General features: G+C 34.4%; 1 protein-coding gene across 2 annotated transcripts; it reads right to left on the minus strand.

Annotated features, from left to right (window-relative positions):
- Positions 1–800: 800 nt before the first annotated feature.
- Positions 801–21,017, minus strand: LOC114189722 (CLIP-associated protein-like). 2 transcript variants are annotated; one of them, XM_028078380.1, is made up of 21 exons: positions 20,348–21,017; positions 18,871–19,026; positions 18,708–18,770; positions 18,131–18,199; positions 17,816–17,981; positions 16,952–17,113; positions 15,974–16,071; positions 14,599–14,673; positions 14,456–14,524; positions 14,292–14,377; positions 14,102–14,219; positions 13,345–13,443; positions 12,923–13,265; positions 10,987–12,767; positions 10,164–10,265; positions 9,684–9,788; positions 9,405–9,479; positions 9,259–9,327; positions 9,056–9,124; positions 8,342–8,443; positions 801–1,229 (listed from the first exon to the last, which is right to left on the minus strand). In XM_028078380.1, the coding sequence occupies exons 1-21, from the start codon at positions 20,678–20,680 to the stop codon at positions 1,068–1,070; spliced, it is 4,302 nt and encodes a 1,433-aa protein (XP_027934181.1). In that variant the 5' UTR covers positions 20,681–21,017; the 3' UTR covers positions 801–1,067. The 2 variants fall into 2 exon arrangements, with proteins under 2 accessions (XP_027934181.1, XP_027934182.1); XM_028078381.1 differs by lacking the exon at positions 801–1,229 and adding an exon at positions 2,445–6,320.
- Between the last annotated feature and the right edge of the window lie 4,652 nt (positions 21,018–25,669).

Genomic DNA, 25,669 nt, shown 5'->3' on the forward strand with positions numbered 1-25,669 from the left:
TTTAAACCCCATCGTCAAATCTATCTTTTCCAAACTTTTTTCTTCGAGAACAAAATCAGTAGTAGTGATTAAAAATAATACATTTGTTTCATATTGCTTGTTCAAGTACAAAGTAAAAGTAACGAAACATGAAAAACCAGTACCTTGCAACCAGTGAAAAATGAACTCTTTAAATAAAGATTAAACATTAAAACTATACTTAATTTAAATATATGATTTTAAACCTCAAAATTATTAATTAAGATATATCACTAACTATAACCTTATGTGAAAACAGAACCCGGCTGGCAGAATTCAGTAGGCGAATAGATTTACAAAAGTATTGGACTTGGTGAATTCATTTCAGAAATCCATCCTTACGTACGTTCTGTCGTTCGATTGATGTATTTACTTATTCAGTTTAGATATCGACTCCTCTAAAATTAGCATGAACCATGGTAAAGCCAAAAATGCGTGAGGACCTCTCTTTTCTCCTTGGTACAACATAATAAAATCGATAACCTTTGAAAGACCCTTACTTTTGAGATTACGTGCAACTCAAAAATAGTTCTCAAATTGTAGAGGTGCAGCTTGCAGCCATGAAGCAACCATGCACGATGGTACTAGATTTTCTAAAGTAATGCACTGCATCACACTTCTATGAACAGTTTTTTATTAAGAGAAAAAAACTGTAGCATGGAGTCAATATGACATAAATAACAACTCAGTCAGCCCAGAAATGGAGTGACAAAAATCTCAAAAAGCTGCTGACCAAAATAATCGCATTAAATATAAAACATAAGCAACTGAACCAATGACAATGAGTCCTTATGGAAAACCATTTAATATAATCAAATAATGTAAATTACAATCGCACTGTATTCCACCACCAGCACTCACCAAAACTAACATTCATTGGCAGGGGAAAAAGAAGACAAAAAATATAGGAGAAAGGCGGGGAAAGAAAGAAACAAAATGAAAACCCACCTAAAAAAAATAATGCACACAATATACAAAATACACAACAATGAATAAAAAAAAAAAAAAAAAGGCATTCAAAGCCAACGAATTTTCATCTGAATGAACCACTAGACTTGAGTGGTATCAAGTGTTTTTCCTGTCCTTGCCTGTGAGATTCGATTTGCATAAATGGTGACCAACTTCAACTGTGTGCTGTTAAGCCCTTCCAAATATGGCAAAAATGCTTTCCCAAGCATGATATAAATGTCCACTAGACAGAAAACAACCGTCTGTACCACCCACCATTAACATAAATGAGAATAATGAAAGAGACCAGTTATGAAAATGGAGAAACATGAGAGCAAAAGCATGCGGACAACTTCTTGCAATCCTCCAATTCAAACAAACTTATCTTGCAAAGGAAGTCATATTAATCTTATCTGGTCCCTCTCAAGTACAAGTGTACTTTGGAGAATAAAATACATATATAGCCATTGATTGGAATATAATTGTGGCGATTTTCAAAGCTTAATAATTTATCACATGCTCAGTTATTCATTTAAAAACTTGAAACACTTGCATATATATCATCACATACTCCACTGTTGATTTTCTAATCAATGGAAAATATAACTGCTCTTCACCCTCTAAAGTATACCCTTTCACTGGAAAAGGGTTAAAAACATGTTAATCACCTCTTTTACATTATTACTTTTTCATGTTGAAAACAACTAAACTAATGCTCAATATCCAGACCTAGAAAACCAAAGAAAACAGCTTACTGACCAGATTTGCCACGTGAAATAAATGTTATTGGTAAGTGCAATATTTGTGTTTAACTACAGTTAATTGAAGAGCGAATTGTATGCTTAAGAGTATTGCAAGAGTAGAAGGTAAGAAACCCCGAAGGTTTTTGTTAGAAGAAGTTTGCTGTTGTCTTCAAGAATACTTGGAATACTCGGCAAAAAGCTTTTTTTTTTTGCTGTCACCTGTTAATCATATAGGGTCCTAGGGTGTAGCTTTTCCTATCAACCTGTTATTTCGAACATATGTGCTACTCACGGCTATTCTCATCATCAAAAGGGCTATTATTGCTATTCTCAAAAGACAAAATAGTATAACTTGTTTGCTACAGTCTCTTTCTTTGAAGAGACTCCTCTTTTTCTTCTTCCACGCACGTTGTTACTTTTGTTCAACAGGTCTTATTCCATTCATTGATTTTCTCTCCTAAAATTCCCAACTAGGCACAAGTTTGAGTCATTCTCCTACCAACTCCACACCCTTTACCACCTTCATCAACTCTCATTACTTACCAATGGAAAATACAAGGAGTTGGTCCAAGTGTATGGTGATTCTACCTTATGCCCTTCTCCATGCATGCATGACCTATCCAAACATATGTGATGAAGATTTGCATTGACCGTTTGTTTTTCAAAAAATTACACGACATCCTCACTATATTTGTAATTTTTGAGCAATCATTGATTGTCCCTTTGATATGTATATTTTCTCCATCTTTTGTCTTTTGTTCATATTCTAAGAAATATAAATGAAGCATTTGTTCATCCTGAACGGCGACATCACCATGATTATTGAAATGCAAGCTCTTGTAAACAGTGGCATGATAGTTGGTCCCTCGGAAAGGTAATTGGATGTCAATGGGTCTACATAGTCAAAGTAGGGCCCAATGGCCAACTGGATTGTCTTAAGGCTAGAAATGTAATCAAGGTGTATACTAAAAAATATGGACTTATTATCAAAATGCGTTTTCCTCTATGGTTAAGAATACTATTGCATGATTCTTCTAGGATCTGTTAGTCGTTCACCATTGGCCTCTCATCAATCAAATATAGAAAATGTTTATCTCCGTGGTGACTATATGGAGCAACCTATTGGCTTCATTACACAAGGGAGTGACTTAGTCTTTAAAGCCCATCAATTTCTCTATGGGATTAAAAAATCCCACAAGCTTGGTTTGGGAAATTTAATTACCTTGTGCAAATTCCAGACTAAAGTGTAGTGAGGCAAATCATTCAATTTTCTTTTGTCACACTTTTCCTAGTAAATGTCTTTGACTTAATCATGTATGTTGATGATGACAGTTATTAAAAAAAAAAAAACATACTGCCTAAAATTTCTCAGGTGGAAAGACATTTATGCAACCATTTCCAAACTAAAGTGGCTTAAAATATTGTGTCCTAAAGTGGCTCAATTAAAGGAAGGTATCATCTAGATATCTTCAAAGATATAGGACTAATTGAATGCAGGTCAATAAATAGCCATGTGGACCCTAATCATAAGTCAGACAAAACAAGGAGAACCTTTTCTAGATCCAAAGAGAAATATAGAAGACGTGTTGAGAAGCTCATTAAACTCATGATTACTAGACCTGACCTATTTTTTTCAGTTGGAGTTGTTAGTCAATTTGTGCAAGCCCCTCATTTCGATCACTGAATATTGTAACTCATTCTCAAGTACCAAAAGAAGGCTCCAAGACAAGGATTTTTTATGCACATTGTTAAGAAATAAATTTTAAGTCTAACTCAACTTTACAAAACCGGCTTATAATGTGAGATGTGCACCCACTTATATACTTTAAACCCACCTTATCTTTGGTATGTGGGATCTCCGACACCCCCACCTCACGTCAAGGCATATACTTCTCAAGCATAAGACTAGACATTAATGGATGGTCCAATAATGATCTGATAGCAGGTGGCACGATAGGCCCAACAAACTCTCATTAGGATAGGCTCTAACTCATGGCTTCAATACCATGTTAAAAAGTGGACTTTAAACCTAACTCAACCTTACAAAACCGAATTGTAAAATGAGGTTTACAGCCACTTATATACTTTAAACTCACATTATTTCTATTCGTTATGGGATCTCCAATAAGCATAAAGAAAATACCAAAATTTTGAGGTCATGTGATCTTGATTGGGCTGGGACCTCTATCTATAAAAGTTCCACTACTGGGTATTTGTATCTATTGGAAGGCAATATTTTTTTTCTTACAAGATCAAGAAACAAAATGTAGTTGCTCAATTTAGGCTTGAAGTTGAGTAAAAGGACATGGCTTCAATCACAAGCAAACTCGTGGCTCAAACAACTTCCCCAAGAATTGAAATTTTGGGATTCATCAAATGAAGTTGTATAGTGATAATCAAAGAGCACATCAAATTATCTCTAATTTTGTGTCCCAAGAAAATCAAACACAGAAATTGAATATTTTGGCCAAGTCTTTATAAGGAGACCTCAATTGAGTTCATAAGTTCCAAACTTGGTGAATACAATCTATATGCTTGAAAGGTCCCTTATCTTTATAATTTTTCTCGGATTTTTGTACTGTTTTGGGAAGATTTAAGTTGTAAACGAGAGTATTTAGCTTAGATTTAGCTTCATTAGTTTTTTAGACTAGTTTTGTGAAATTAGCTTAATTAAGCCTTTTTAGGGATACCGAGTTTAGTTTAGAGGATAGTATTTTAGATAGGTTGTTAATATTCTAGTTCGAGTAGACAGAGTTAGTAGTGATCCATATGGTAGAATATGTAGTATAAAGTAGAATTAATGTTCTTAGCTAATTAGTCTAGTTGGTTTAGATTTGTGTTTGTGTGCATTCTAATAATTGTGAGTTTAGAGTCAGTTTTGAAGCAAGTTAGTATTATGTCTAGTGAAGTTTTAGTGCTTAAATGAAATATGGCATAGTAGGTTGCCTAGTTTAGTGTCATTAGGTAGAGTCCTTAGCTTGAGTAACCTTAGTTTGAGTTTTGTAAGTCTAATGCAGCCAAAAGATGCAAAGTTAGCATTGAAATGATTATTGAAAGCAACCAAATCAGTCAAGCCTCATCAAATAATGCAAAGTTGACTTTTTCAGCATAGTTGACCAACAGTTGACTTTTTCCAATCTCTAATTCCAATTTGCACTTGCTTAGTTGACTAGTGTAGTTAAGTTTTAGCATACTAATTCTAATCTGATTTTTGTGGTTCTGCATGCAAGGGGGAGTGTGTGCGGAGGTTTTGGAGTTGTTCCTAACCTAAAAGAGGTTGTTGAGTTGGATGAACCATGATGAAGAGGTCAAAAGGATACCACACAAGCCTAGCACGTGAAAAGCTATTTGAGAAGTGGAGCTGAAGCTGCTATGAGTCTGTTGGCTTTGTTTACCCTCTACAACATGACAGGAGTTTGAAGAGTCCAAAGGAATAGAAACAATGTTGTCAAAATTGCGATTTTACTCGCAAACTCACACGATCCTGCGAGTTTTCACACCCCATGCCAGCTGGATCGGAAGTTCACTGAATCAGAGTGATCTTCTGAGTTTGTTCGCGAGATCAGAGGATCGTGCTCCCTGTCAATCTTTCATGGTGAGGTTGAAGATAGGTTCGAAAGGAGAAAAAATGGGATTAGGGTTTAACGACAACATATTTTATTAAAATACAGACCCCCACTTCATGTTTTAGTAAAAGACAGACCCGCTCCATGTTTTGGTAAAAACAGACCCGACCCAGCCCAAAACCCAACTTGTTTCCCTCCTTTTCTTTTAGGTTAGGTTAACTCTTTTTCAGCTCAAAAGAAAAACCAGTTTCACACCTTAAAAAAAGAAACTCATACGATACCCAAAGAGCTTCACCTGTCACGAACACTTTCTTCTCCTATTTTAATTGTTATGAACTCATTTTATGAATCATAATGAGTTGTTTTTATCATTTATATTATTTTAAACGATGTATCTATTTAAATAATATAATTTTTTTATCTAGTAGTAACTCTAATGAGTCGAGTTACGATCCTCGAGTTATGAGTTTTCATTCCCTTTCCGATCCACTTACTATCCTCGAGTTAGACAACAATGAATAGAAGGACTGACCTACACAAGCCAATGGCAGATGTTGGAATAAGGTTACCTAGGTTAAGGGTCAAAGTTAGAGTAGTTAGTATAGGTAATTAGTTAGTTTTGTTAGTTAGGAGTTAGGATGACTTGTAATAGGTTGTATTGGTTCTGGTACAATAGTTATATGCACGAAACATTCTCATACTAGGGACCAATCATCCATACACCATTAGAGATCCATTCATTCATCACCCACAAAGACACCATTTCTTCTATCATTCTGCTGCACTTTTCTACACTTTTTGGATCATTCTTGGAGCTTAAGACCGCATAGTAAGCTTAGCACCAAAGATTTTCCTTCTCAGTGAGTTTGCATTCCACTTCCACCGAACCATTGGTTGTAAGCATGTTTCTATTCAATAAAATTTGTGTATTCATTTTGTTTTCACCGATTAATGTTTCTGTTTTCCTGTTGCTTTGCTGATTTGAGTTCATGAAGCATGTTTAATTGACTGAGTTTTGTTGATTCGATACAACACTGAATTTGACCTGGAAACATGTCGAATTTCAAAGAATGCACAGTCATTCAACCTATGTCAAATGTCTTTTGATTAAGAATCAGCTAAAAACAAGCAATTCAAACTTAATTCATTAAGTTCATTTCATCAGAACCACACATACGCACACTATTCTATTCAATTTCAATTCGATTTTTGTTTTCAGTTGTTTTTGAGCTTTGTTTATTAGTTATGATAGTTTCGTAATGTTATTCGTGATTTGTTTGATGCATTTTCATGGTGAATTCGTGTTCAATTTAGTTAAATCTCCATTTGTGTTTCGCAGTAGTTATAGTTAATTAGGGTTCTTGATTTGGGATTTCGAGTTTTACCTAATCGTTTTGAATGATTCCAGTTTCTATAGTCAATTAAGATCATTTCTAACAATTTTGAATCACCAAATCGTCAATTCATCCATTACACATCCATATTCGTACCTGTCCTGCACTTTCATTCATGAACCTTCAGATACATTTTTCCAGTTTTTGATTTTCTAATTAGAACCTCTTGTTTTCATTTCCAGTAGTTTGAATTCAATTTATATAGTGCATTAGAGTTAGTTTAAGCATATAGATTAGGTTTTACATAGCTGCATTATGAAAATCCACATGTTAGTGCATTTAGAAGCATGAGTCTTGGTTACCACTGTTCGTAAATTCATCCAGTTTTATGAGATAATTTGCATTTTAGATTAATTTTAGTTTGTTTAATTACATAATTAGATTTCCTCCATTAACACAAAACACACTCAAAAATCAGTCAAATCCACTTTGTCTTTCCTAGGATTGATCTTTGGTTTCACACGATACTACACTAGTGAAGAATCAGTTTTGTATACACTTGAGGCGACTTAAAGTTTATCAATGCTCCAACTCAACAAGTGGAGTTAGAAGAAGTTTGTTATTGTCTTCTAGAATACTTCGTAGAGCTGTTTGTTTTTGTTTTTGCTATAGCCCGCCCATCAATCATATAGGGTCCCAGGGTGTAGGTTTTCTTATCAACCTTTTGTATACCACACTTGGATGGCTTTTTACATTAACTAGATCAGCTGGGAAGAGATCTCAAGCTTGATTCTTCTCTTAATTCATTATTCTAGATTGTTTTGATGCTTGCATTTCGTAATTTTGTGATTATTCTCTCCTAGTAATATTTTATTCACACTCTTCATTTATCCATCATTGCAGGGATGTTTGGAGTTTAATTTCGGCATTCTTCCACTTGAATGTGAGCAAATAGATTACAATAACAAAATAGGAGAAGATTGTTTGGTTCAAGCCAAGGATATATAAGTAACACCTTATACTCCCTAAAAATATCCATACCCAAGATATTCGAGTACACCATTTAACTATTTTTTTCCCCACAATATATTTGGTTAAGCTCCACCACTGGCCATGCCCAAACCTGATAGGGAGAAGATGATCGTGTTTAGTGTGCATGGGCACACCAAAACCTAACATGGCCACACAAAGTGATAAGTAATCAATATTGAGGTGTTTAAGCTTGCATATTGCCATGCTAGATATAAGCATGGCCATCCCAACAACTATCTAAAAATTATAAATAGCTAGATTCAATCAAAAGAAGGAACTTTTACTCCTGTGAGGATAGGGTTCGAGTTGAAATTTGGGGAATCAAGTCTTGATTCTCAATTTCTATATTCTCCCAATTGCGCCTCTTTCTTCATGTGTATGGATAATTAGTTCTCAAGGTCAGGGGCTGCTGATGACTCCGAATCTATATTTCTAGTAATTCAGATTCTCTTGCATCTTGATTCCAGTTCATTTCTTTCAATTCATGTGATTGCTTCTCTCTTAATGCTTCTATGGCTTTTGATCACCAATAGATACATTCTATATTCAATCGCAATTTTGAAATTGGTTAGCGGATTAGAACTGGGACTAAATCACCATAGTCATTGATATACTAGGAATTTTTTCAACAGCAAATGTTTATTAAATATGTGAAAAGAAGGAAATTAATTCATGGATGCAAACAGAATATCTTAAGCACCTTGCGAACATCAGCACTCTGGTTTCCGAAAGCTTCAAACAAAGCAGGCAGAAAAGAGGGTAACTGAGCCATCAGTTCCTCTTGAGAGAGACGCCCCACAAGCTGAAAAAGTGTATAATATGAAGTTAAATATGATTATGTTCATGAAGCAAATTTAATTCTTGCACATAAATGGAAACTTCGTAAGTAGTACACCTCCAATATGATACAAATTAAATTCAATATGTTCTGGTTGTATGATTTATTCATTTCTACTATCACTAATTGATATGATATTATGTTTTTCCTGAGAATGAAAATGACAGACTAGGATATAGTCAATATAAAGTATGACATCACAATTGCCATTCATCAAGGAAAGAATCAGGGTATTTGTATTCAGGACAATTTTGATTTAAGTTTAAAATTAAAAGAAATGACACGTTTGCTGAAGTAAACAAGAGGTACCTAAGCTATATACATAATTTAAAGTAATCATATAAGTAGGATACTTCCAGGATATGGCTTTATAAGCAATAATATAAATATTGGATGAGTACAATAGGGATTATTTCCCTTTTATTAAGAACCGTGGCTTCACAGGTCAGTAACATAACAGAACAAGGTTTTCTAAGAAGTGTGTATATTAGAAAGTAGAGTTAATTAAAAATGAGGTTTTGCAGAAAGAAACCATCACATCGAGAAAAACTGAAAATTGATTCCTCAAGACAATACCTTTGTTAAGCAATTTATGCAAGTGACAAGAGTTTTCTCATCCTCAGTAACCAATAGAGGAACAATAACCTGAAACATTTCAAATTTTAACATCAGCTTTAACTTTATGCTGATAACACAAATCCCTGCGCCCTCCTCCAATCCAACTAAAGATTTTACAAGTAGTAAGGATGGACAAAGTAAAAAAATCAAGAAATGCATACACTTAAACATCTAAACGGATCATTCTGAGATAAAACACTGGTGAGGCAGTGCTCTGCTTCATTTGAGACCTGAAGAAGGGGTGACATTGCAGAGACTGATAAGAAAGCAACTATATAAAAAAACAAAAAAAGACAAAGTTGCCTACCTTGGGAAGAATATCCTTTGTAACATTAAGCAGCTTTTCAACAACGATCTCAACAGAAGTCTCCATGGCATCTTTCTGGAAAAAATACACAAATCAATAAAATAATCTCTTATTATGCTACGAAAAGAATATGAAGAGACATACATGCAGACAAAGTTTCAAGTACACACGCATGCGCGTGCGCACGCACACACACACACACACACACACACACACATATATATATATATAAGTGAGGACATAATCCAACAAAAGATGGCACAAAAATGGAGTACGAACCTGGTTTTTAAGCATTTCAACTATCAGAGACAGACCAAGTTCTCTGATTGAGGAATCTGAATCATCCAGCACGTCAAGCACAACTGTCAAAATCTGATTGAAGTACTGCAATTACACCATTTAACTATATAAATATACAGACGCTCACTGTTGTTTGATAAATTAGTGATTTCCTTCTTTCAATAATCAAAACTTCTCTAACTATTGATCTCACAGCTAATAGCAATCAAAGAATCAGAAGAACTCACTATTATACAACTGATTCTTTTTGGAGAAAATGTCATTGAATATTTTAGAATATAAAGACAAATAGCATTTTATAATACTAATATTAATCACCAAATAAATAAAAAGATATGACAATAAGAAACCATATTAGTTTTTTAATGAAGTTCATTAGATTAAATCTTTCATTTGAAGTACAATTGACAATCACATAATTTGGGGATAGGAAGGAGACAATTGTTAAATTAAAAGTACCAGAGTCCAAACCGAATGATCATTAGCTATAGACACTTCAACTAGCTGTTGAAGTGCAGTCCGCTTGCTCAAAATAGGGCTTCCAGCACCGTCACTGCATATCTACACAAAAATCAAAACTATATTTTAGTGAAAACAAATCGAAGACATAACACCCTTAATAAATTTAAAGAATAATCATTATAACATTAATCAAGTAGTGCTGTCTCTCTAAATAGGCTGACTGAACCAGAAAAATTTAAACGATAGTGCAAATACATAACTCTCTTAATAAATTTAAAGAATGATTATTACAACAACCAAATAGTGTTGTCTCACTAAATAGGCTGGCTGAACCAGCAACAATATTTGGTCACATAGTAATCAGCAACAATATTTGGTCATAACACCCATACAAAATGGTTCCACTACAGATCAACTAGACACCACTTGTTCTTACACCATGGCGTAGCTTGACAGCTTCACACAAGCTCTTGCCCATTATCTTTTAGTTTTGGATATGCTCCACCATCTTAGAGAGCTTTTCATTTCCAAACTGACTGCTTTCTCACAAAAATATAGGGTACTGTACACACTAACCTGGTGTGTGACATCATTAACTCAGCATAATGCTAGGTTTTGGGGTTTGTATCTTTTTTTCCCAAAGCGATTTTTGTTGACTTTTTAGGCTGATAAAGTTTTTGCTTTAAATATTTTTCTGATGTATATGTTGCTGCTCTTAGATGATACTTTACATAATTAACTACGCTTTTCATTCTAATGAATTTCTTTTTTCAAAAATAAAAATTACTGTACCAATCCATATACTAGTTGCATAACTCACCATATGAAGAATCTGAGGAATACTGGGTCCAGTGTCAGTCATGTAGTTTTCTTTCACACCTTCAACTGACTGATGATTATGGTTCAATTCAGAGGGATGTTCTTTGTCAAGTCCAAAGTCTTCAGCAATATTTAAATGTTCTGATGACATCAGACCATTAATATCCATATCAGATGATAGACCTTCAAAATTCATGCTACCATCCACATGTCCAACTTGGCTAGTTTGAAAGCCAAAGTTTTGACTCATTGAATTGACTGTGTAAGCAAGATCTTTAGTTTTTAAACCAAAAATACCACTATTAGAATCAGTATGTTCCTCAGATTCATCAGAAACTGCTTGGCCAAGATTGGCTTTAATCAGAGAGGAATCTTGGGAACTTGACTTCCTGCCACCATCACTATCCAGTGAACCACCTGAATACCTTCCAAGGTAATGAGCTTTCCTGGATAAACCAGTATATCCCTCTTCAGGTGATGCTCCAACTACATCAGATGGATCATAGGAAGATTTGGGGCGTCGCTCTTTCTTGTTCTGCAGATAATTCATTAAGTCTACTTCAATACGAGGGGTGCGCTGTTTAAGGGCTCGTCTCAAAGAATTTTGTTCGTCAACTGACAAACTAAGAATAAAATTCAAAACTGCAGATGAATCAAAGTGAGAGTACACAGATATGATGCATGTAATAGCAGCTTCTTTAAGTTTTGTATTTTTATCATGAACCAATGGAGCTAACTTGGAAAGCCATAATTTTAGAATGCCAATATTAGCAGCACCTTCCGGATTCATTGAATGCTTGTTAAAGGAACTTATTGCAAACTCAATAACAGCCAATTTTGCCTTTGGAGACCTTTGTTCATCTAGCGAGCGTAGCAGTGCAGGCAAGAGAGAATCTATGCTGTATGTTTTGCTAACCACTTCCAAATTCATTGAGCAGGCTTGCCTAACTAGCTCTTTGGGATCAATTAACCGAGAAAACACATGGGGTAACATCCGTTCCATGTAACCCTCAAAGGGCTTTCTACATGCCAGAATAATATCTGCAAGTGTGGAGAGAGCAGCCTGCGCAACTTTATGATGGGGATCATCCAAGTGCTGAAAAAACAACTTCATTACCTTCTCAAAATTCTGGACTATTTCTTGAATTCCCTTTTGACCTTGCTGCAACAAAGAGTGAAGATAATTAAAGGCAGCAACCCTAGCAGACCAATCAGAACCTGAGCTAAGTCCTTCACTCAGAGCTTCATGAAGAGATGCTGGTCCATCTGCATAAATTGACATCTCTCCAGGAGATAATTGGCTATCATCCAAACTCCTCCTGCTGCCAGCAGACACACGTCCAGCTACATTCTTTCTCAATAGTGGCCTCTGGAAATTAGGCACATAACTATTCTGTGAATCTCTAAAGTTGCCATCTCTGTAATGGGTATCCATATACTGCCTATCTACATTGGGGTTCATATATCGTCTAGTGTCCCTGATGTCACTATTTTCATCAACAGAACTTCTTTCTTGTAATTTCTCAGAAGGTCTCTTAATTGAGTATGATGAATATGCTGATAAAGGCTCAATACCAACATTAGTACTATATGCTAACCTACCAGAGTCTTTGGAAGCTTGAATTTGGGTAATTATGTCAGACAGACCCAAAGCACCATTGCGGTTACTACCTTTGTTGGCACCAGAAACAGTTGACTCAGTCATTAAAGAGCTAGTCAGATGATTAGATGCTGAGACAGCAGCAGGGAATGGTGGATCACGAGATGAGGGAGGGTCAACTCCTGCACTAGGGGCAATAAGAGATAAATTTAGCCGCTCACAAAAGTTTAAAAACATACCATTCCACTAATCACCATCATTTGTTGAATGGCTGGAAGTCCATAAAAATGAAGTGCAAAGAGTATGTATTTATTTAACAAGTAAACTTATTTGGTACCTAGATCCAAACTCGAAGACCGGAGAACTGATGTACCATGCTTATCCGACAGATCCAATCCCCTAAGCATGCTTTCAATAGCAGTGACCTTCTGTTTGCTTGCATGCAGCACACTTTCCAAACTGCGTTCAGTACCCTTGGCTTGTGAAAGAAAGCCAGAGGTAATAGAAGTCCCTGATGATAAACTTGAACTTCTATCCATTGCAACAATAGCAGAAGTTCCATAACCAGTTAGATTAGAGGGAGCTGAAGCTTGACTAGTTATTGATATCAATGCACCTCTATCACGTACAGAAGGTGATGCATGTCTCCTATGCATTCCTCCATCCTCTTCATTAATTAACTGCAAGTTATGTTCACGTTAAAGAAACAAACTAAGCAACAAAATAAAGGACAAACAACACCTTCGATTAAACATATACCCTTTGAATAGCAGGGTCAAAGGATGAAAACAGATGGCGGGAACGATCTGGCCAAGTCTTTGCAAACATTCTGTAACACATCCTTGCAGTTGACCGCACCTATAAAGTTTAATACTGTAATTATCTTTATGCACACAGCTTGGCACCAAAATGAAAAATGCCAAGTCAAAATACACTGACAAGATTCTGTTTTAAAGTAAACCCACATAACTTTTAATCAACAAATAATCAAAAGTGCATGAGAACTTTAGAACATCCAACCAAACATGATTACCACTGAAACAGAGTAATGTAGTAATTATGTCATTTTGGACACCGTTCCTTCAAAGGTTAAAAATTAATAGAATTTGCATAGCTAATGATAAATAATATATATATATATATGCATTCAGGATCCCAAAGTCATTGATTCCAAGTCCATAAGAAACAAGATGACTGAAGATGGTAGCAATTCATCTAAATCGCTCTTGAGAATACATCTTTTAGTACAGATATGTTGGTCAATTAATTATTTGACATCACATTAGCAAGAAATAAAATATAAAGAACTTCATACAACAATTAACAGATAAGCATAACAGGTTTGCTTCACCGTATGTTTTATTGTGCAAACTTTCAGAAATTTTATTGGGCAAAGCCAACCAACAATTTCTTAATAGCTAAGGAAAAAAGAGCAAACCTACAAAAAGCTAGCCTGAGTAGAAATATGTACAGTCAACACTGATCAAAGACATAAGCCTAGAATTATAGGGGTTACCTCACTCATTGCATCTGAAACACAACACCTTATCATATCCTCGTATAAATCAGCCGATCGTTGTATTTCTGCTTCATCAGGCCAATGTTCTAGTATCAAAAGAGCATAATCACAACACCTACAATGCAAAATTATGTTAATTAAAAACCAAAACTCTCACACATCTATCCCCAAAGTAGATAATCCATACCTTGCACGAAGTACAGCACTACGATCATTTTTTGCACAATCAGCTACCCGAGGAAGCACACGAGCAACTTTGCAGTTGCGCAACATCTGGGAAGTAGAGGATAAAAGTCACAACAGCACTCAAAGTCATATATGTGCAGAAAATTAATAAGCATACCAAATTACCGTTTTTATGCAGTTATCTGCAGATTCTGCAATTACGAGCACAGTAATCACAACTAGCTTCAGAAGGACCTGATTATCAGATAAAGAATAAGATTTTAGAAATATGCAAAAAATGATCATCATAAACATAAAGTTGAACTTACTGGTATGAACAATTCAGCACATGCTTCAAAAGCACCCAAGAGGTCCTTTGACAAAAAGCATAATAGATGGCAAGCCTAGAATAAAGTAAATAGCAAACAGAAAGTATCCATGTGTTAGTAGTAAAATCTAAAAGAGATCGAGCATCAATAATCATGCTTACTTGCAATAAAGCATTCTAATCTAAGCTACACTACCCATTCAAACATGAGTGGAAAACTAAAATTTCAAGCCAATATTCTGGGCTTTAAGTGTGGGTAATGCTCTCAATCCCAACTACCTTGTCCGTAGTTTAAATTTCTCTACCAGTACAAGAAAAATTTTGACAACTTGGCCATAAAAGACCTGGCACCATATGCAAGCTAAAAGCATATTATGCCAAACTCAGAGTAGGGAACAGGGTGTTAGCTCAAGCATTATAAGGGATAGGAGTGTTTAAAGGACTTGAATAGATTTAAATTTTATAAAAACTGAACTAAACTACAAAACCAGTTTGCCTAAATTAACTGAACCAAAAAATAGTTCAAACAAACTAAAATATTTTTTAGCTTGCTTGACTACATTCTACATGTTTTTAACTGAACTACTTTTTTTCTTGAGAAATTGAAGTAATTTAATCATCTGAATTGCATTTATATTACACACAAGAGAAAACAGAATTATTGCTGTATTTCTTTAACTCAAATTCATAACAAGAATTCATTTACTAATGATGTATAGCCACCAACTTTTTATAGACAAATTGTATCTAATAGAGTAATATAAATATCAGAGTCTTTTAATATGGAAGGAAACAAATCATTAGTGAAAGGTAAAGTTTTCACCATATGAGCATAGAAGGTACTGCCATTTGTTCCAGACAGTGAAATGTAGTTATTAATCTATTAGAATACATTCTTAATGTTGAAACAACTTTTAACAAATCAATTCTATAACAGATAATTTTACTGTTAAAAAAATCATAGTTAAAAACTCACCTAAAAGAATGGATTACTTCAAGAAAAGGTAATGAATGGTTATATAAAGTTTGTTTTCAAATTTCATGATAATGTACGTAGCACACTGAACTATTCCCTCAGCAGTTAAGTTTCTAAAAATTGAACTGAAAAGTTCAGTTTAGTTTATAATAAAAAAGTTTCTAAAAATTGAACTGAAAAAGTTCAGTTTAGTTTATAATAAAAATATATCAGTTTTTTATAGTTTAGTTCAATTCAATTAATTATTATTTTGGTTCAATTTAGTTCTTTTGAACACCCTAAGAGGTATTTTGCCCATGTACCCAGCCGATATGGCATCTTAACGTCCTTCCTGAAAATAAAAGTTGCATCTCACTTAAAGTAAGATGGATAGCCATAACCAATGAAAATGTCAACGAACCTGCTTCACAATGCTAGACCTTCGATCTGACAATTGTGTACTTAAAGGCCCTACAAGCTGCTTCAGGAGTCCAAAGAAACATGGATAATCAGTAGCACCTGGAATGCAAAATATTTAAGAGATATTGATCATTCATGCCACAGACAAACAGAATAAGTTGCATTGGATTTTAACATCTCAGTGAAAATTACAATACAACAACAACCTAAAGTAACAGTAAAAAAACATTTTAAACAATAAAACAAAGTAGAGACTTCAAATAAATAATTGAAATGTAATCATGCCAACATTAAACTCTTACTAATTTACAATGCAACAACTGTTTAAGGCCCCCTTCCTTTCTGCAAATAGAATCTCAAAAACTCACAGCTTTAAGCTATTCATAGAGCTATACTTTATGGCCCCAAAATACAACTTTCAATCCATACTTAAATTAGAATTTGAGTCTAACTCAACACCATAAAACTTATTTGGAAAGTGAGGATGTCCAAAGCTTTATAAACTTTTTTGAAGTAATAATAGTATTCATTAAGGGATGTAAATAAGCTGAGAGCCAATGTCCCAATGGCTGCACAGTACAATGCCTCACTAAGGTTTTCTGATCAACCCCACCGTAAGTAGTCCTTTATGAGACATTAACAACTAACTCTAATAGGCCATAATTAATACAAGCTAAGGGAGTTATTAAGATGGCTTTCCAACAGTTTACAAGGATATTTATTTCCATTATTTGATGTAATAGTTCAGTTTAACACAAACTCATTGAATTCACCGCTACAAGCAAAAGCTATACCAAAATTCAAGAAAGATCACCATAAACAACCTTCATAATGACATCATGTTAAAGATATACCTACAACAAATGTTCTTTCCCTTTGAAACAAAATTAGATAAAAGATTTCACGATTGGATTCTAAGTACATAAAATTAAGTACATATATATTATTTACTCCTGAAAAGAGGATGGAAAATACCAACCTCCCAAAACAAGACCTTCAATTCTTTGCATGGCAGCAATACGAATTGACCAGTCCTTTTCTGGTACAAGGGTAGCAGCAATCTTATCGATTTCTCTGATTAACTCCTTCTCTGAATACACCTTGATGGGGTCTATGACTTTCACTGTAACATCACCTTCTCCTGTCATTTATATTTAATACAAGAAAATGAGTATTATGTTAGAATATGACAAATATATTATTATGTTCATTATAAGAATAATATAGAGTATATCTTGTGATATGTTTCCCTGTTTAGCTAATTTAGCTAGTGCTGTAATCCAGTATTAGAGTAAGGGTAAGTACTTTATGTTTTTTTATCATATTCAACAGTAATATTCAAAGTCTTTATTCTCCCTGCTTCCACCCAATGATCATGCGAGCTAAACATGTGAAATAGCCCAAAACATGCTACCTAAAATATCCCAAAAGTTCTGATAACTGATAAAGAAAAAATTTGGAAATCACCACATATTGTTGATTGGAATAGCATCTTTATAATCAAAATTTGAAACTTTATCAATTCCAGCATGATCGAAATGTTCTGTTTGATAATATCACATAAAGTACATCAAACTATTATAAATGAAAGCAAAATTTCTTATGCAAAACATAAATCTGTTATTCCTTGACTTCAAACTAAAGTTTAAACATACGATCAAGTAAAAAAGGAATATAAAGAACAATTAAAGTGCAATTATAAGGCATGTAGGCAATAACAAAGCAAATATGCAGGAGAGAAGAAAAATTTATAGATAAGGTATAAGCCATACTACAAAAAAATACATTGATATTAAATTACAAAATAAATATTTTGCAATCCAAAAACTATAAATATTCTAACCTCCAAAAAGAGAGCTCTCCCTTGATGAACTTTTAGCCTTTGGACTACTTTTTTTGGGATTAACACCCACAGGCTTGATTTCCCCAGCAATATAACCACTAGCAATACCATCTGAAGATTGAACTTTTGGTTGAATTCCCTCAAGTCTGGCATTAATAGCTTTCACCTGAAATCATTGTGATTCCAAGAAAAAAGAAAATTAAAGTCTCATAGTAGTTGATATGAAAATGTTAAAGGATCTTCAATATCTAAATTACAGAAGTGAAACACAGACATTCATGAGTACAACATATTAAAGATAAAAGTTAATGCTACCAGAGAAGAAGGGAGATTGTGGCGCTGAAGTTCATCACGAAACTGGGACCCAGCTTGTGCATACATCTCCTGTAAGAGAAGAGACATAATTTTAAAGGAATGCCTGAGATCCTTCTTAAATTTTAAACTGCTAACCACTATGCTTAAGTATACATATAATATTATTCAAGGCCTAATTTATCATGATACCAATATCAATCTCCTAGTCAATTAAACATTAAAAAAAACTAATCCATTTATACATAATTGTTGATACTTGAAATAAAACAGCACTCCGAACTCTCAAAGAACAAGGTTGCATCAATTCTTAAATTTTAAGCCATGTAAAGTTGGCAAGATGCAGGAGTTGAAAAGTATATAAGCATCCAAACCCAAGCACTTGAAACACCCCCCCTCCTTAAAAGCTAGATGCAATGGGGGAAGAATCAGGCCACTTAAGCACTCCACCAAACATTTGATATTATTTGTAGGACAGAGGCACTCAATAATATCCAAGTCCCTGTTGTAGTATCACACTGAGATCTGATACAAACATGTAAGCCAGTTCAAGCAATATAAAATGGCAAGACATACTTACCTCAATGCACAAAATAGCAGCTTCCCTAACAGCGGGATTCAGATCATTAAGCAACTGCAGAATCTGATATTGATCAATTTTGAAAAGGAGTTAGTATCACGTTCATGAAATATTGAATAACTAAAGCACATATATTGCTTGTAGAGAAATTCAATGAACATACAGGAGGAAGAATAGCACGTTGAAGAGGAAGCTCGGTTGCTGAAAATAGACCAATAGCAGAAGTCACAGTTCGTGCAAATTCCTCTCTGATTCTCCAGCTTTTGCACGTCCAAGCAAAGGACCCTGCTCTTTCAACAATTATTGTGGGAGATGAAACCTGAAAATAATAGTAATAAAATATAAAAGGAAAATCAACCAAACACAGAATTTAAATCTGCAACAAAATCAGACAATGGGAACATTAATATTTCTTCAAATTTGAATGGATATAAATAAATACCAAAACTTAAAACAGAATCATTGTAAAGTACTGAAGATTTTGCTGTTAGGGTAAACACAGAATTGTATTCCAATTTACAAAAGAAACATTCAAGGTACAATAAGGGCATACAGATAAATATATTCTGACTTGAAATTTACATGGATTAGCCATGCAAGACTCCATTTGTTTGGCAATATATTATAATAACCAAATGCCAACACCGACATTTTGCAATGAGTCAAGAAATATGTTCAATGCATAGCAATCACCAACTCTAATAGCTTCCAGCTTAACTTGTTAATTGTTATACTATCCTCATGCATAGGTTATTTTAAAAAGTATGATTTGTCTATTGCATTTAATATTGTTGAGTGTTAAATTAATATTGTGCACAATGAACTTCAATGCATATAAACATGTCAATGTTTGGAAGAGCTTATTCATTTTAGCTTATTTCAACACGCTATATTTCAATCTTGTCAAAATAAACTATTTTTAGTTTATATAGACAAAAGTTACAGGACTCAAATTATCACTGACAGTAGCAACTATCATGTCATTGAAATTCACTCACATGTAACTGTTAGCACCACAAGCTTGAATATGGTTTGGCTCATTAACAAAATAACCGAATGTTATAAATCTCATGTTCAGGATCTTTCATCCATCGAACGACCTACTAGGATAACATAAGGAAGCTATGACACTGGCATTGGACTCCAATGACACTAAAACAAAAACGCTATATGATCACAACAAACACTTGAGAGATCCTCCAGTTAAGCGCAAAATTCTGATCAAAGATCTAGTGATATATTTAGAAGTCAAGGAAGAGTCAATAAACGAGTACTAACCTCAAATCCAAGCAATCAATTATCCCCACTCATCAGATTTTTCTTGCCAGAAATGAAGAGTGAAACGTTCATGCACAATTGCTAAGATTTAAATACCACGTGCTTCCCCTTCGTACACTCAAAGTCTTATTCCCCGATCTCACTTTTTCAACCGACAACCAACTTTATCAATTAATTATTATTCGCTCTCACCTCTATTCACTCATGGCACTAACTTTTCACTTTCCTTATAACAGATTCGAGATTCTCTACTTAGCAAAAACCTCAGTTACCAGACTCTCTTCCTTCCGAGGTTTCGCACTCACGATTCACTGAAAGATACAGATACATAAATAAAAATTCCAGGAATCGAAGCTATTTACCTCCATGAGAGTGAGCAAGAGGCGTCTGGCGGCGTCGCGGACGGGCTGTTTGGCGTCACCTAACCGTTCAACGACGGCAGGAACGAGCGCATTGAAGTGGAGCTTGAAGTGGTCGCCAGCGCGGACGGCGGCGGAGTCGAGCGCCTGAAGCGCGCCCTGCGAGACCTTGAAGCTGCTGTCCTTCAAGAGATCCAGGCAGCATTCGACGAGCGAGGTGACTTCGGCGGAACTTAGGCTCCTCCTAGAAGCTTCGAGAACCTCGTGGAGGCGCTCCACGCCGGCCATCCTCTCCTTGGCGTCCTTGGCGCGTGCGAGCTCAAGCGCTTCCTCCATCGCGCAGCGTTCGGATCTGGCGTGGCCACGTGTAGATCTGAAATAACCGTTCCCGGATTCACCACCGCATGGAGATCAGTATCGGTGCCGAGAAGCTGCGAAATGCAGATGAAATGAAAATGCAAGAGTAAATAAATGCGAAAGCGAATGCGGGAGTTAGGAGTTAAGAGTGAGATGGTGGATTGAGGAGTGAAATTGAGAGAAGTGGTTGCGGTAGGAGAGAGAAAGAGAGTGGAGGGAAGGAGTGGGGACTGGAATTGACGGAGGTGGTGGTGGAAGATGATGACTCAGAGAAGAAATGAAAATTATTTGAAAACTATGTTTATGGGTTTCTTCCGCTTGCAAAATTAACCATTCGCCTTCTTATAATTTACCATCTATACCACTGTTCACTGCTGAGTTGGATTGCTTTTAATTTTTACCTTTTTTACTATTTTTATATTAAGGTAAAGACAAAATGTAAAACAGGAAAACACCTAGCTCTTCATTCACTAATCTCCTTTTAGTTGTACATATTATGTCAAGAGTGTTGTATTATTGAAGTTAATTTAGTTAGGATGGGACTTCTAAAATAGTACAGAACATGGTGAAATCTTCATAGATACCGACCATTTTAAAAAAACTGAAATCATATCTACGAAGACATCAGTTAATATATATATATATATATATATATATATATATATATATATATATATATATATATATATATGAGTACTAGTTCCGCTTTTTATTTTTTTAAATACTTTTTATAATTTTATTTTTTACTTTTTAAGATTTTAATAAAATTTATATTAATAGAATGAAAATTTAATAAATAAATAGTTTATTAATATTGTAATTATTTTTAATATCTTAATTAACTTAACTGAATATAATTATTTATATTAATAGAATGAATAATTGAAAATTTTATTATGATAATACTAAATATAATTCTTAAATTATATAAAAAATTAATATAGTAGAATTTAAGATCAGAAATTTAATTACTAAATAATTAATTGCTTTCATATTTTATGATATTCATATTGTCATACACGATCAAATTACAAATTATAATCAAAAGTAGTGATGAAAACTCATTTTATTTCTTAAAATTGCGGTGTTTAGATTGAAGAAAATTCAAAGAAGATTTTCACTGGACATTAAAATAATCAATGGTTATCTAAATGTGAAAATGCAATTTCAAGGATTCATCAGAACGAAGGAGCTCAATTAAAGTAAAAACACAAACACAAATAACTAAAGATAAGCATACCTGATATAAAGAAACATAAAATGAATATAAACATGAGATAAAATGGAACAAAAGATGAAAGACTAGAAGGGGGAGACGGGAGAGGTGCAATCATACTATTGTTGTATTTTATATAATTTTATTATATAAAATTATTGTTCTCTATTTTATTATTATTGTGGATTAACATTAATTAATAAATTATATTATTTGTAAATATTCATTATATTACACAATTGTTATTAATTTATGGATAATATATATTGAGTTTCTGATGAACGATCTGTGATGGGTTGGATTGTTCAATGAACGGTCTGTGATGGACTTAAGTATTCAAGAACTTGTTGAGAGGTCCTTGGTCTCTGCTGGTAAGGATATAAAATTGATATCCCATTAGTCAGTTTCATGAGACAACGTAATAACACATTTGTGAAATACGTTCTTGGATAACCTCCTACAAGGAAGAGAGCAGTATCGTCTCACACGTAAACAATTTCTTATCTCTTAATCTTTCATTGATTCAATTCTATTTGGAAGATCAGGTATCACTGTTCAGGTACGCTTCTGCATTCTACTATTGTATTAGGAACTGTTCTTAATATTTGGGATTAATTGATTATATGGATGATTTGATACTTCTCATAATTGGTTTAATATTCATAATCTAACAATTGGTATCAGAGCATGTTAGATTTGTGATTAAAATTATGTTTCCAATTTGCATGAACCCTAATCATGCGAAATCTCAAAATCTGGTCTTCCTGCTCCACGTTTAATCTTTCTCGAGGGTTTATAACCGTTTTCCCAAATGTTGTGAAGAACCATAATTTTGTTTTGATTAAATCCTAATCTCGTTTCTTCTCTGGTATTCCCATAGGTCACCAATCTTTTATGTTCTTATGGGTTTCGACGCTACGAATCTTTTTTTTGTGCCACCCTTTGGACTTTTTCTTCATTGGTGTCACGAGGAGGTGTTGTTCCTCATCTTCCATGGAGCTCGCGATGGCTGCGTTTCACGCAACAACGTTCTATTCGTCAACGTCGCGGTGGTCACCGGCAGCTTCGTTCAGAGCTCGCGCTATGGACTTGCACTCTTGTTCGAGCCAGTGGTGGCTTCGTCGCGACGACTCGCGACTTCTGCTTTGTCCATGGCGAGGTGCTCACGGCAATGGCTACGATGATCTGGTGCGACGGTGAGTCTACTTGAGCTGCTAACGTCTGTGACGGTGTTCGCGGTGGCGTGTTCGGCACAAGTGCGACAACTCTTTGTGGAGTCACTAGTTCTCTATGGCTGCAGCTTATGTGTGTCACGGTGGTGTTTTTTGGTTTTGGTGACTCACGAGAGAGGAGAGAGAGAGAGAGAGAGAGAGAGAGAGAGAGGGGGGCTTGGGTTTTTTGTGCAGAGTGTGTTTGAATGAGTTAAGTAATTCTCTATTAAGTATTTCATGTATGTATCTGTGCAATTAATTTACTTTAAGTATCATTAGAATGCATTGTAATTATCACTGGTACATGTATGTTTGCAATTTTTTTTAGGATGATGATACAATGACATGATTTTTTGACCTCATTCTTACCCGCTTACGTGACATCCTTTATTTTATTCTTACTCGCTTACTCGCGTGAGTGAGAAAACATAGAAAGAAAGAGTGTAGTTTTTAGCTTTTGAAAGAGAGGTTTCGTATCTTCTTCTTCCCTGACTGAAAGCCCATTTTTTTTCTCTTCTTCTTCCCGAAATTAAAGGCTATTTTCTTATCTTTTTCTTCCCCAAATGAAAAGGTGTGTCGTTGCTCTCACTCTATCAATCCAAAACGTTGTTGTGGACTATTAATCCGTAATCTCTTCCAAAAGGTAAGTAATTTTAGTTGTGAAATCTGCCCCCCAAAAAAACATGTATGTTGTTGTTCCCCAAAATATGAGTTTGAAATTGTTATGAAGAAAAAGTGAGAGGGTTTCTCTAACAAAGAATGTTTGAATGTGCGAAGGGTTGTGAAGAAGTGTTTCACCGAAGGATTGGATGGCTACAAAAGTGAAGTGGTTTTGTGTTGTTGGATGTTAAAAAGTGAATATATTGGAGCGTAAGAATATCTGTCGCAGAACACGGTTAGTAGATTTGTCGCAGAACATAGTTTTGTTTAACATTAAGTGAAGGGACAACTAGTTGTTCGTGTGTGTAAGTTGTTATTTTGATGGTTTGTTGTATATTGTATGATTAAAGTTGTTTTGCAATGAGTTTGATTATTTGTTATTGATTTCAGGGTTTTTGACGTTGTTGTGTAATTTGATTGAACTGTGCCTAATTTCTGTTAATTTAATTTGGTTAATGTGTTTGGTAATTTCAATTCAGTTGACATGAGTGACGTTAGTAAAGGTTGCGAAGGTAGTGAAGGTTGTGAAGTTGGAGATTGTAGTGATATAAGTCAGGTATTTTAACTTTTGTTTATTTGTAAGTTCATTTATATTTGAGTAATATAAGTTCATTTACAAGGTGAAGCTGAAGTAGTACAAGATTCAAATAATGCAGAAGACAAAAATGTAAAAAACAGTAATATGTACATGCGTATGAGGAATCATCCACGCTTGCGGTTCAAAAGTCGTGTAATCCAAAGTCCGTTCGCAGGGTATGGTCCAAAGAAGAAAATGATACCAAAATAGTTGTTGGAGTTGCAACAATATGTGTCTGGTTTTTTTGTTTGATGAAAATGAAATATCATTTTGAGTTGTGTAATTTAAGAACGGTTAATTGTAATGCAAATGTATGAAACATGTAATTGTGAAGAATTTGTGTTGTTGTGTAAGGGGGTGTTTTTTTTATTGTGATGTTACAGTTCATGAATATTGACTTTTTAGAAGTGTTTGTGTTGCTCTATAATGAACTTATTTAGCAGAGAAAATATGTCAGGAAAGAATATTTATGCTAACTCTATGGTACAGAAACCACATATCAGAAAGACACTTATTGAACTATAAAAAGACATATCTTGTGCCAGATATTCAGAGCTCCAATTGACATGTGATTGATATTTGTATTATTTTGGCACTGTCAAGTTAAAGTTATGTACTTAAAATAAATTGAAATGAATTAAATTTTTTTACGAAATGTCATGTTAAGGAATCAATTTTTTTGTAACTCTGTTGTACACAAACTACATCTTAAAAATATAGTTATGCTATTGTAAAAAGACACGCAGTGAACCACAATTATAGGGGCTCCATTCAACTTGGGAATGATATTTTAATTATTGTTGGAGTATTAAGTTCAAGATTATATGTATTTGAAATGAATCAAAAAATGTTTACGAAATGTCATGTTAAGGAATCAATTTTTTTGCAACTCTGTTGTACACAGTCTTAAAAAGGCAGTTATGGTACTATAAAAAGACATGTAGTGAACCACATTTATAGGGACTCCATTTGACTTGGGAATTATATTTTAATTGTTGTTGGAGTATTAAGTTCAAGATTATATGTATTTGAAATGAATTAAAAAATGTTTACGAAATGTCATGTTAAGGAATCAACTTTTTTGCAACTATGTTGTACATAAACTACATCTCAAAAAGGCAGTTATGGAAGTGGAAACAGTGATGAAGGATTGACCCTAACCAAAGATGGAGGCACATGCTTAAGAAGACTAAGCATGTTTAGAAAGGAAGTTCACTAATCCTTCATCCATTTCATTTGTGTTTGTTATTTTTGATTCCCAAAGTTGACTTAGTTGAATCAACTTTAGTTGACTTGTTGACCTT

Source organism: Vigna unguiculata, chromosome 7 (genome assembly GCF_004118075.2).
Source record: "Vigna unguiculata cultivar IT97K-499-35 chromosome 7, ASM411807v1, whole genome shotgun sequence".
In the NCBI taxonomy this organism is placed as follows: domain Eukaryota; kingdom Viridiplantae; phylum Streptophyta; class Magnoliopsida; order Fabales; family Fabaceae; genus Vigna; species Vigna unguiculata.

Bases quoted from the DNA above. Each gene is read 5' to 3' on its own strand.
- LOC114189722 (XM_028078380.1), bottom strand. From the start codon at position 20,680: ATGGAGGAAGCGCTTGAGCTCGCACGCGCCAAGGACGCCAAGGAGAGG. The intron at 17,982-18,130 runs GTAGCATTAACT...CAATGATTTCAG, and splicing joins ACAATCTCCCTTCTTCTCTG to GTGAAAGCTATTAATGCCAG. The intron at 14,378-14,455 runs GTAATTTGGTAT...TCTACTTCCCAG, and splicing joins CAGATAACTGCATAAAAACG to ATGTTGCGCAACTGCAAAGT.